Below are 13698 nucleotides of genomic sequence, written 5' to 3' on the forward strand. Positions count from 1 at the left end.
GTATTTTGCTACGCGATCCCTAAGGGCAGAATTGGCCGTTGGCTAGTGGCGGCGCTAGAGTGCTTGTGTGTTTGTAGAGTGAGCGAGATAGCAAATGGTATGAGGCATGTTAAAACAATTTAGTAGACATACATTTGGTTTTCGAAATTTTAAATATTTGTTTCACCTGGTGTATGGTATACCCAAGTCGGCGAGACGACTTACTTACTTCATTTTTTTGTTTTAGCAAATGATGGCCAACCTTTGGGAGCTCAAACATTTATTCTTACTTTTTCTAAACTATCTGAAATGAAAATGTAGACTTAAACCATAAATTCGGACTTTTATCGACAATGAAGTTAAAAATGGATCGAATTTCACTTAATTATAAAAGGTTTGTATGATGTTTTTATAACACTATTGCCTACTTTTGGGAGCTAAAACATTTATATTCACTTTTTCTACATAAACTTGAATCGTAAACAAAATCTAAAATGGATCCGAATTCATTTGATTTGGAAAGTGATAATTAAATTTTTTAAATTAAATTTTTTTCAAACTATGGCCTACTTTTGGGAGTTGATATCAATAATTTTTACTTTTTCTTGTTGGGCTGAACATAAGCTTTTACTGTTTTTAATAATAAAACTCAAATTGGATCAAATGTTGTTGAATTGCCAAAAGGTTTACAACTTTGTTTCGAACAAAAATATTGCCTACTTTTGGGAGTTTATGACAGTATTTTGGCATTGAGTTTATGTTAAACCCTTAAACCTTCTTTTGTTAACTGCTTTAAACCACAAGCAAGTCACGAAGTAGATTGGAATTGGGATTAAAACGAGAATGTTTTAAATTCTGCTTAAATATAATTTTTATTGCACGAATAAGAACAGTGACAAATCACACCCAGTGTATATAGTATAGCTGCTGCTGTCTCGTACTTATTTTGGTTTATATATATTTTGTTGTTTTCTTTTTTTTTTTTTTGTTCTGTCTGCGTTAATTTGCATAAATTGTATTACATTTGCCTTTTGCCATTTCCATTTTCATTTTCATTTGGAAATTCCTGCTGGGCTGGCTTTTCCTTTTCCTTTTTTCTGTTTTCTTACGTTTTTACCATCTACTTCTTCGACTGCGACACCGTCAACGACAACGACTCAGACTCAGACAAAGGGATGCCGCGTACGTCTTTTAGCCTTGATGGGATACTCGTAACCCTCGAAATCGTCATCAAGCTCATCCTCCGGATGATTATGGTGCTGATGATGATGATGATGGCTGCTACTGCGACTGCTATGATGCTTTTTCGGCTCATGATGATGCTCCTTGACCGGCACGGGTATGGGTAGTGGCACTTTCTTAATGACCGTTTTCGTATGGACATGTGTGTGATGTTTCACTGGCACATGAATCCGTATCCTAGAGAATGAGAATGGTAAGAGTCAGTGCTAGTTGAATAGGAAATGTTCTTTGGCAATTTCCGCGCTTACTTTAGCTTGTCCTTTGATGGATGGCCGTTTGTCAGTGCAAACATCATGCAAGTGATAAACAGCAAGCTTAATGCCTGCAGAAAATAATAAAAAGAAAAAAAAAACACAAAAAATAAAGATAAAGACCAATAATGATTACACAATTACGATGAGTAGATATATATCTTTATATAGGTATCTCTCTATATATAAAGATAAGTATTCCCCATGCCAATACAATTAGCATAATTTGAGTACTTTTATGATTATGATTGGCTACCAAATCGCATTTTGATTGAATCTGTCCCGCTTGGTTGATAACTCCCCCTCATTAGGTTAAAGCTTTTTATAGATTTTTTTAAGTAAAGAACACACCAGTCCTTTGCCATGCCCCATGTGGCATAGCAAGTCAATCAGCCTTGATGTAGGCAATGAAATGATTTTCTGCCATATTATGGCATGAAGAACTCATTCTACTTCTTCTTCGTTTCTCTTAGTCTAATGTGATTATCTCTTAAAGCTGTTAGACAAATATTTTGCCATTCGACTTTATCCTTAAAAGTCCACAAACAGAATATATATCCTTGAATTAAACTCACTGAAAACAAAAGCTATTTAAAACCCCATCGATTGACATCAACCAAACAAACAAAAGTTTACATATTTATTTGTTTTACTTATGTCCTTTAGTTGTTTAATGTGAAATCCTCGTGAGAGCACTCGAAAATTAAAAAAACACAGAATATACAATTAAAAATTATGTTTTTTTTTTTGTTTTAATGAACAACTTGAGAGTCCTTTTTAAAACGTGAATCATAAAACTGTTGACATCAACTTGTTGTTGCCAATTTGTAAATTTTGTTAATGTAAATTGTAAAAAAAATTATGTTTGTATGTGTATGTGTGTGTGTGTTTTTTTTTCCTTTGTGGTTTTTCATTCAATTCAATTTCACGCGCGAATAATAATAAATATTGCATAAATTAAGCCACATTCAGGAGTTTATCTTTTTTTGTTTTCCTTTCTTCTTTTTTTTGTATAAATCTTTTGCACTTAATTATGTAAATGTTTGGTTTTTTCTTTTCTAAGCTGTTGATTCGCCATGGCAAGAGGCCAGAATATTTTAGTTCAATTTTTTGTTTTTTTTCTACAGATTTTTCTCAATTCTCTGCCGCGTTTTTAATGAAAATTAACACTTACTCCACGGGGAAAATGCATTTTCACACTGTGTGTTATTTAATTAGTTTTTATTTGTTTTTTTTATATATATATTTTGATTGTTTTTTCTTCTGCTTCTTTTTTTGTTTAAGTTTGTTAAACCATCAGCGATGAATGTAGGATATGAAATGGCTTTAGCGCTTGTTGCTTGCCACGGTTTAAATATGGAAAAACAAAACTCACTTGCTGGAAATGAAATGAAAAACTTGCACACAGACAGTAGAGACAAAGATAGCGATAGTCAGATACAGAGAGAGAGGGAGACAGACCGATTGGAGTCAAACTCTGTGGTAATGACATGAAGTTGCTGAGTTGGAAATAAACAAAAAGCACACAAAAAAACATAATCAACTTGCCACCGGCTTAACAGTTAAGAAAAGTGGTCACAAGTAGTGGCTTGGCCAAGGAAAATCGTGGCAAAAAAGACACACAGAGAGAGAGAGTGAGAGAGAGAGAGAGAAAGAGTAGAGGGAGTAGTCAGGCCTAACTTGTTGTATTTGCAGAGTGCGACAAAACAACAAACGAAAGAAACAAAAAGACAAAAAATTTAAAGTCAAAAAAAAAGTGATACAAAAAACATAAAACTTGCACTTGGGCAATGGCAAATGAAAATGAAGTTGATACGGCTATGACTAACTTGACCAATCTCCTGCAAGAGGCATCTCTTTAGTTGGTTAAGTGAAATAAGACAGGTAAAACAAAGACAGGTCAATAAGTTGGTCAACGAAATTTGAAATGAAACTCAAGAACTTCGATTGGACAGGTTTCAAATGTTGGTAAGCATTAAGCCCTAATTCTATTTGTTTGGAAGCTTTGGGATCAGACTTAAAAAAAAAAATAGAATCCTGTCTCATATTTTTCAATAATAATAGTTTTTTTTAAATGAAACTCAAAAACTAATCTTGAATAAATAAATTCGGAGATTTTCTAAAAATTAAACAATATTTTCTGACTTTAAGTTTGTAGAAATTCTTAATTGTTATATCGAAAAGGTTAGGACGAATTGTAGTATATTACTTTTTTCTCCTCAAGTTTATTAAAATTTCGAATACTCTAATACAGTTGGTCCCCGATTATCCGGGACGGTCGGGACCAGACCCCATAGGGGAAATCGAAAAACTCGGTAAATCGAGAGCCAAATTTCCACTTACTTCAAATTTTATAAGTACATACAAACATCCATATCTTTAAATCAAGCTCCCTGACCACGAAAATATTTAAATAATACCTATGTACATACAAATTATTTTAAAAAATTTTTAATAATATGCCAAAGCGCCTTTGAGATACCTTAACAAATAATGGTTACAATACCAAATACTACAGAATTTGGGACTTTGTTTTGTTTTTGGATATTTAGTTTTGAATAAAATTCATTGTAATACGCCTCTATGGATAGAAAACATTCTAAACTATTACTAACCATTTAAATTTTTTTAATTTCAGCTAAAATAAGTAGACTTACTTGCGCTCAAAGTTGAGCAAAAGAAAAAACCGAATATTAATGTGATTCACTGTACACGCGTGTTGCTCATTGATTGCTACCTAAAACGGGGAAGCCCCGAATGCGTTTTATTATTTTAGAACAAAACTTTTGTTTGAAATCACGGATAATAGAGGTAATCACGGTTAACAGTGATAACGAAACAAACTCAACTTCATCCCGGGTAATAGGGGTAATGGGTAATGGGAGCCCGGAAAATCGGGGTTCAACTATACAGTTCTATTTTCGAAAAGTAAACATTATATTTCTGCTCTCTCTAGAGTATCTATGGAGCCCAAGAAGGGGTTAAGTAAAAGAAAAGTAGCAAATTGTAGACGAAGTATCAACACTTTTTGTTCCTTTCCATAAAAAAGTGGAGAAGTTGCTGTGAAATGCGAGTTTTTGCTTTAAAAGTTGCAAGAAATATAAAGTTTAAATTCTTGTTTACCACAAAAAGAAAAGGCATCTAAGTGCAAAACTGCGAATTAACCAAAAAGTTAATAAAATTTATATTGCTAATATATAAAAATTTGTCTTAGCCTTTTTGTTGTAACAATTAAGACGTCCTAAAAGTATTATCGACAATATTTCGTCTGTAAAATAATGCCAAGTTGGTCTAAAAAGACCAAAAGAACGTGAAAAAGATCTCCGAAGCGGATTAAAATATATATAATGGATAAGTTAAAGAACTTAAGTGTTTTTTATTTATTGTTAGAACATCAGAAACCACTAGTTTTGGCATCTTATTATTATATGTTCTTTTGACCAACTCTTTTGGTATAGAATCATATTTAATAATATCACAAATAGAAAACATTGAGCACAAAGAGAAGATTTTAATCAACGTTTTATCTAAGCGAACCAAAATATCTTTTCAAATGGAGTGTAGAGTGCTTTCACATCTCTGACTGTTGAGTGGAAATTCAACAAATGCTGCAGCAACAGCAACAACAACAACAACAACAACAACTTTAGCAACATCAATTATTTTATAAAGCCGCTAGTCCAGAAGAGACTTTGAATAGACATGACCGCAGAAACCAGCAAGAAATGCAAACAGAAGCAGCAACAACAACATCAACAGAAACTAAGTAACAACAACAACAACAACTCCAATCGTTGCAAATAGCAATAGTAGTAACAATAACAATAGCAACAACAACAAAAAACACCGCAACAATAGCTGAAAATAGCAGCAGCAACATCAACAACAACAACAACAACAGCAAAATCAGCTGCATCACAAACAGCAGCAATAGCAAGTGTAACGGCGACAACATCCATTCGAGACCGCGTTTTGAAAAGCCACCAAACATGAACTTAGTCTTAGATGAGAGGGGCAAATGCGAGGGAATGTGAGAGGGAAGAGGCGCCAACTTAGGTTAGCCATAGCCAAAGTCAAAAGCGTAATTGAAGCTTTTGCCTCAGTTAAATGCAGGCGATTATGTCGGTTGGCTTTCATGGCAAGCCGCAACAGCAACAGCAACGACAGCAACATCACACAAAACTCAAAGAGTTAGACAAAGATATATAGAAAGAGACAGACAGACAGACAGAGATGGAGAAATACAGATTGCTAGTGGTCATTCCAACAGATGCCAGTAAGGATTTGGATGTTAGTCGGCGTCGGCTTCCTGGTTAACATTTTGGCTAACGAACTTGTCGCAAATTGAGTTGTTGCAGGCGGTCAACCCAAAGATAGAGAGTTCCTGCAGCAATCAGTTGCCGGTTGCAATTTAAATGTGCATCACACTGAGGGCAATTCATTTGATTGCCCAGACCCAGGGCCAAAAAGTTGGACACGCCCCACCCATCTACCTACCTATCTATCTACCGTTTGGGTCAACTTATTTTCCATGCAGGAAGCGCTCCATTTCACCAACTAAATGGCTGGAACTGAACGGGTTTTCGTTTTCTTTTTTTTCGGGTTAATGATTGCATAACAATCACAAAAAACCATGAGAATTCTCTCATCAGCAGCAACAGCAACAGCAACAGCTAGCAACATTAACAACAATTTCATTCGTTACGGTTCCGCCTTGGCAATTGGAAAATGATATAACATTTTGTATTTTTTCTTTATTTGCGATTTATTGTTATTATTTATTTATTAGCCTCCTCTGCAATTGCTGCAGGAAAGTTGTTTATGATAGGCCAATTAAAATTGATGATATAATCACAAGAAAAGCAAGAAAAGATAAACTCGGCAATAACTAGTTTACTTTGACTCGCTTTGCTGCTTCACTTCACTTCTATCGCCAACGTCTTGCATCTTTGGCTTAAACGAGAGAGAAAAAGTGTCAAAATATCACAAAAATCAAAATGAAAGATATTCATTATGGCCAGCCAAATCGCTTTAATCGATTTGGGTGTTAGGTCATTAGCTCCCCCAATGGCAATAAAAAAATGAAAGAGAAAGAAAGAAAAAAATAAATGCAAACCGAAAGCCTTTCAATCAAATATCATGTCAATATTTGCCGGAAAGTAAAAACAGAGGAAGAAAAAAAAAAACACACACAAAAGAAAAAGTGGCACAAGGCCAAGGATTTTTCCCATTTTAACTGAACAGGGCCGGGTTTTGTACCCGAGAGACTTTTGTATGTCAAAATGATTGAGTAACTTTGTCTTTGAATTGTTTCAATCATTGGCAATCTATTGAGCTAAACTTGGTAAATGAGAGATCCACACCACAAAATGTCAACCAATCAAGCCAAACCTTTCGCCCACTCAGTAAACAGTTAAAACGGTTTTCTACTTACCAAACTAAGAGTGGAAATTGAAACGAAATAATAGCTTACATTTCCTTTAACTCTAATATAGATTTCTATTATTATTAGTATAGCTCTAACCATAGCTCTTAAAATTTGTACTTAGAAAGTGCAAGTTACTAGTAAACACTTTTTATCCTTCAGTTAAGACTTCTCCTCTGCCCCTTTATAAGAATTTGGCGACGAATACTCATCGTCTCAAGAGAAATCAAAATCAATCGATACTTATCCGTTTTTCGCAGTAAATTATGGTAGACGTTTTGGTTACTTGTATTGCGTAGAGGCTAATCACAGAATTGCTATTTAATTCGATGATTTTCTTTGTCTTTCTTCTTCTTAAACATTTTAAAAGATGCAAGTTTCTAATCAAAAAGTCATAGAATGGCCGAAAATGCTTTAACTGTTAGCAATTAATATTATTATAAATTATAAAAAAAAACTACCACATTATTATAAAATATGATTTGCCGGCTCGAGGACAATTCTTTGGAGAATCAATATAAAAATCAGTTTGTTTTCTATTGGGCTATATTCCGATATATTTCGAACACTCATCGGTGGTCGTCTTCAGGACAACTACATCAATTAGACAACAAGAAACTCCTACTTATTTTTACACGTGAAGCTTCACACTGATTAGTCCCTAATAAATGCCTATATAAATGAGCGCAGTTGTCCATATCTATATTATAATTATATTTGTTGGGGTATTTATTAGGTTGAGAAATCAAACTTTTTAATCGGCTCAAAAGAGAAAAGACCTACCAGTTCTATTATTCAAATTACTTAACTTTATTTCATCTTTATGTCATTTAAATTAATATAAAATCAATTCTAAAATGTATTGTGTGTTAAATCTGAAGTGAAGAAGGTCTTCAAGGTAAAACTCCCTATATTAATCGTGAAGTAGCTCTAAGTTGTGTCCAATTTACCATCTTTTGAATTTTTTTTTAAGAACTTGTCATTAAAATACTTATAATATATAATATCTTTTTTTACTTTACTCTTTTTAATAATATATTAGGCAGTTGTTTGTTTTATTGAATATATCGTATGATTTTCCTTTCCATAAGGATCTTTACACTTTAAATTAGTAATATTATTGTGGGAATGGTCTGGCAAATAGGATTGCCAGCCCTATCTAAGTCAGCTGATCGAAGAAAAAGAAGACAATCTGGCAATCCTGCCAGACAGAGAGTAAAAAAACGACGAAGTGTGAAGACGGCACACAAGATTTGAGAAGACGAAAGGTCCCACATTATTATACATTTTAGTTATTATTACTTTAAGTAAACTCTAGTTGCTTCATTTTTGTATGAGTTTTTTTCAAGCTAATAAGAAAAGACATGACCAACGAAACTTAAAGGTTTCATTGTAATCCAAATTGTATCAATTGTTTAAGGTGTCTTACAAAATTTTGTACAAAAGATTTTCATCAAAGTTGCCATTTTTCCAAAAAAAGGTACATTTTGTTGACATCTGAATAAAGTTATTTATTTTTGTTAAAATCTTTTTTAGATGGGACAGGCTACAAATCTTGGTAAGACATTAATATCCATTTCCCTATTTGTTCTACAGCTTTGGGCTTAAATGCAACAAAAAACCAAATCCTGATCCATTTTTTTTTTCAGTTTGAATAGTTTTTTGATTTTCCAGCGATCGGTATTAGGGCTTAGACCTACGACTGAGACTAAGACTAAAGGTCTTGTTTCCATGGATCCAAAAGAATGTTGATACAAACAAATTTCTCAAAATTGTAGAGATTCTGAGATCATGTAGCAATGGTGCCTTTTTCTTGGCACTTTTTTGGGTTGAACCGTTCCTGTTGGCTGGCTAATAATAATTGATAGGTTTACTGCTTTAACCTGTTGTCCTTTCACTAGCCCCACGCTTTTTCAATCATCATCATCATCGTCATCTTTGTCGTAATCATCAGCTCGTGCTCCTCGGGCTCCTCCTACCCTCGACTTCTTGCCTTTTTCGCCATCTTGATGGAGCTGATCTCTCTGTGTGTCTTTCTTACAGGATTATCCAACTATAGCCGGAAACCAATACATCAGGCTCCGCATACATTTCCTTTTACAATAAATTTTCACTTAACTATGTCGATTGGTTGACAGGCCAAAAAACACATTCATGCAACATTCAACATTCCCCCCATTGTTGGTTGTGAGTGGGGGATGGGGAGGTTGGCGGGTTGAGGAGGGAAGGATTTTGGTTTCAGTTTCGGTTTGGGGTTTCGGTGACACAATTTTCCAGTTTGCCAGTTACTTACTATGCCTCATAAATTGAATTGACGGAAGCGGGTTGTAACTGCTTGCTGAAACTCCTGTAAATTGCATGTGCAAATATTTGTGCAACGCGAAAATTTATTATGCATTTTGCATATAGAGTATTGACCAGGGTTCCCCATTATCGCAATAATAATTTATGGGCCAAAAACTCACCAATGAGCTCACGCTGGGTCTTTAAAGAGTTTGTGCGTGTGTGTGCGTAGAGTTTCCATAAAGTTGTGGTTCCTCTTTGACTTGGTCAAGTGGTTGGGCTCCTTCTCTGTGTGTGGTAAATTGACTGACCATATGCTTAGTTAGAAGCGGTCAAGTGGAATGGGTTTAGTTGGTTTGCTGTGGGACAAGGTTAAACTGGTTTTTGGTTTGATTTTTATAACCATTTTCTGCTGACATTTCTGCCAAGTTCAGCAATCGTACCAAGCCAAATGGTCGCTCAATTCACCAACATTGGCTACTTGCCTCCAATGGCATGGCCATAAATTAATGCCTCACCCTCCCATCCTCAAACCCCTTCCTGGTTTTGGTCATAAAACGTGCTGCATAGTTAGAATCTTGTTTGTTGGCTGGACACCTGCTTGCCCCGTTAAACGCAAATCCATGTTGCTCCCCCGTGTATGTATGTGTGTGTGTGTGTGAGAGAGTGTGTGTGTGTGTGTGTGTATAGAAACTAAAAGTTTTGCTCCACTTTCTGTTGCCTCTCTAAAGACCACCACGAGAAGATTTATGTATCAACAACAAGCTTATATATCTATTCATGTGTGTGTGTCTAAGTGTCTCAGTGTGTGTGTGTATGTGTGTGTGTATGTGTAGCAAGGTCATTTGGGCTTAATGAAGTCAGCATAGTTTACCTTTAAAGTTATTTGCTAGTGAAGCACATAAATTTCATGAGTTTCAATATTTTGAATAGTTTTCAAAGGGACTTCTATATTAAGTTCAAAGGTCAAATACTTTGATAATTTTTAGAAAGTTTTCGTAGTAAAATATTTAATACAAAAAAAAAAGGTCTACATTTATTTGGCCATATTTAAACTATGTATATTAGCTTTAATTTTATGAATTAAACGTCTTACCTGGAAAAAATAAGTGGAAATTACTCTACCAAAAAGCAACATTTACCAAAATTTAATAAGAAAAATTAAAGATGATTAAATGTATATAGATTTCTAAATAAGAAGGTTACAATTTAAAGTAAAAGAATACGTTGGGAAGCCGAAAATACTGAAAATATTATATAAATTAGTTCAGTTCGTAACTCCACGTCAAGCGGTGCTGACGTGTTAAATAATTTGCCCTGAAGACGGTTGCCGCTGCGCAAACGAAATATATCGGAAAATAAATAAACTCAAAAACAAAGTTTTTATTTTTATTTGAAAAAATTACCTAAAGCCTGATCAAAAAAAATTTTATATTATATAAATTATAAAAAAAATTATATAAACATTATATAGATGTAAATATAAGAAGAATATTGATCCCGAAATCGTTTAGAAATATTCTGTAAAACATAATCGAACGGAGAAAATTGATTCCGAATTTCATAACATTTTAAACATTTCACTGTACTTTCGAAATTTATATTCATTTATTTCAAATTTAGACATTTTTGGTATTATGATAAGTTTAACAAGAAATGTAAAATGAAGGAAATTTGCTTACAAACAATCAAGTCATAATGTATTTTCGGAATATAACAGATATTGTTTTGAATTTCCTTTTGGAAGCTAATAAAATGGCCTAGAAAAAGTGATGTTGTCCCATTTTGTAGTTAGAGAACTGAAATATACATTTTTCAAATACTTTGCATACTTTTGGAGGCTTTACTTCCCATTTTATTCCTGGAAATCATATGTACCTCCTAACTAATGATGTAAACTTCAATTAAAACATCGATGTCTATGTTCATCGATGGTTTCAATGTTACTAATCGATGGTGTTTAAAACATCAAGCTAATATCTCGATGCATCGATGTATGTCGTGTGTGTTTCTAAATAAATAAAGTAGTATTTAAAATTAATCTTAAATGAATAAGGCACCAATAAAATATTAAGACTCGCTGGTGTCTTTTCTTATTCATAGCCTGAACCTTTTAAAACCAAAATGTAAAATAAATATTATTATCAACTTGAAAGCTAAGTTGATTTATTTAGACAAAGAAGTAGAATTTTCTTTTCTAACTAACTTATATACCCTTTTACCGTTATATGTATATAGAGTATGTGTCTTTTAAAAACTATTTGATAAAGTATTTATGGGCTTTACTGTCCGAAATAAAATTTCGTTTACCTGATTTGGGCTTATTCAATTTATTGTATCTTTTGCCTTACGTTACTTTAAGTAGAAGTATTATCTTCAAACTGATCTGGTGTCAATTCTTATTCAGTTATACAAAGAGAGAAATTCAATTTTCTATATACTAATTTCTAAAGAGTTTAAAATTTAATGAGATGGACATAGGGCCTAAAAGTTTTGTAAGATCAACATAAGATATTTAATATAAGCAATAGCTTTGGGCCATTTTTCTCAAGATATTTATGATATTATTAATGAAATAACAGGTAACGTGATATTAGTTTGGTAAGGGCGAAGCTCTTAAACTAATTTTTCATAGCGCCTAAGGGTATTCACAAAAAGGTAGTCTTCGGTTTAGTAGGCTTCACCAACTTTTTTCGCTTCATTTAGTTGCAATTCCCAACTAGTCCTAGCATTGAAGACATGGTATTGTAATTCTGGACTTCTTTAGATGCTGATGACAGAACTTGGTGGCTGTTGAAATAGGCATACAGACAACCTGCTCACCTTTTTGTGTTGCGTTTGAATAATCTTCTTTTGGAAGATTTACCTCGAGGTTTGATTTAAATTTCAAATAAGTCGTAATCTAACCACATTCTTATTAAAGTTTTTTAAGCCTTCACCCCCCTCTCAATATCCTTTTCCTACTGCCATGCTTCTTCGTCATATTTATGCATAAGTAACAGTAAGTCGATTGATTTTCTTTTTGCCATTCGACGTTTGCATTTCCTTGGTCAGTTGAATTAATTATTTGCAGGTCATAATTATTAAAAGAAATATATATATATATTCATATATCCACTTATGCATATAATGAACCGTATGATTTTTGCATTGTTATTGTCTTAATTGTATTTTAATTTTTAATTGAAAATCGGTAGCTGAAAGAGAAAAAGGCATGAAAATGAAAGACAATTGCTGGAGATTTTCTTCAATTGTTTTTTTTTTTTTTGTTTTTTTGCGTTTTATATTTTCTTTTATTATTATTTTTGTCTTGTGTTTCTTTTCTTTGTTTTGTTTGTTTCTTGGTTGTTTTTTCTTTATTATTCAGATTACAGTTTATTGTTTAAGAATGAATTGAATTATATTTTTCTGGTTTTTGCTTTAGTTGTTGCGATTTTCATGTTAAAGGTTCGTTTTTCTTTTTGTTTTTCATTTGATGCTTGCCATTTTTCACCATCTTCTTCTTCATTTTGATGCTGTTCAGAATCAGCATTATATATATATATATATAGATGTGTGTGTGTGTGTGTGTTTTGTCTGGATGTATATGTATAGAGACACAGTTTATATATATATATATATATACTTGTATCTGTATATATATATATATAATTCGATTTACCTAGAAAAACAATTTACAAATATATAAAAAACGAATTCATCTAGTAAAACTAAATTTATATATAATATATATATATTGTATATATATATGAAGAGATGTGTTTGTTTATGTCTGTGTGTTGTTTGTTTGTGTGTGTGTGTGTATGAGTGTAAGCATATAAAAAACATTGTTCTCTTCAGTTTTTTGTTATATTATATATATGTAGTATATATAACATAAAAATTTTGTTTGTTGTTGTTGTTGTTGCTGATGCTTATTTTGTGTGCGATTTCTCATTCTTTTGTCTGTGTTTATACAAACAGTTTACCAATTTCCCACCTATTTTTGTTGTTGTTAGTCTTCGGTTCGTAAAGCATTTAAAAAACCATTAAACAATTCAAAAGTAAACCAAATTGAAACATTTGTTAGATCAAATAAATATATACAAATAGAGTGTGCATATATATACTTGAATGAATAACTAAATTGGATAAATAATAAAGAAAAAATACCTAAATATTAGGCATACGCCCTGTGAATTGACCAAGAACCACAGTTTGAAAAATTAAGCATACGCCCTGTGTTTAGGCAAAGAAAAGATTCCATTGACTAATTTTTTGTCTGTTGAAAAGTGAAGTAACCAAAAAGTTAAAAAAAATTAAGCATACGCCCTGTGTTAAGGCAAAGAAATGATTTCGTTGACTAACTTTTTGTCTATTGAAAAGTAATTACAAGATATTGAGAGAATTCTCTCCTTTTCTAAATTGCAGATTATTAAGAAAAATAAAAATAAGGAGAATCTTTTATTCCAGTTGCACAATTTGTTAGAATAAGTACAAGTTTAGAAATTTTCTAAAGATCTTTGAATCTATAACTGT

General features: G+C 32.8%; 1 protein-coding gene across 1 annotated transcript; it reads right to left on the reverse strand.

Annotated features, from left to right (window-relative positions):
• Positions 1 to 1142: 1142 nt before the first annotated feature.
• On the reverse strand, positions 1143 to 2664 carry LOC6646079 (histidine-rich glycoprotein). Its single transcript, XM_023177992.1, has 3 exons — positions 2647 to 2664; positions 1470 to 1543; positions 1143 to 1398 (listed from the first exon to the last, which is right to left on the reverse strand). The coding sequence occupies exons 1-3, from the start codon at positions 2662 to 2664 to the stop codon at positions 1143 to 1145; spliced, it is 348 nt and encodes a 115-aa protein (XP_023033760.1).
• Between the last annotated feature and the right edge of the window lie 11034 nt (positions 2665 to 13698).

This window comes from Drosophila willistoni (assembly GCF_018902025.1).
Source record: "Drosophila willistoni isolate 14030-0811.24 chromosome 2L unlocalized genomic scaffold, UCI_dwil_1.1 Seg72.1, whole genome shotgun sequence".
NCBI classification, from domain to species: Eukaryota; Metazoa; Arthropoda; class Insecta; order Diptera; family Drosophilidae; genus Drosophila; species Drosophila willistoni.

What these genes read in the sequence shown, in the direction of transcription:
- LOC6646079 (XM_023177992.1), bottom strand. An exon ending in CCATCAAAGGACAAGCTAAA is followed by an intron (nt 1,399 to 1,469) that starts GTAAGCGCGGAA and finishes CTCATTCTCTAG; the next exon opens with GATACGGATTCATGTGCCAG.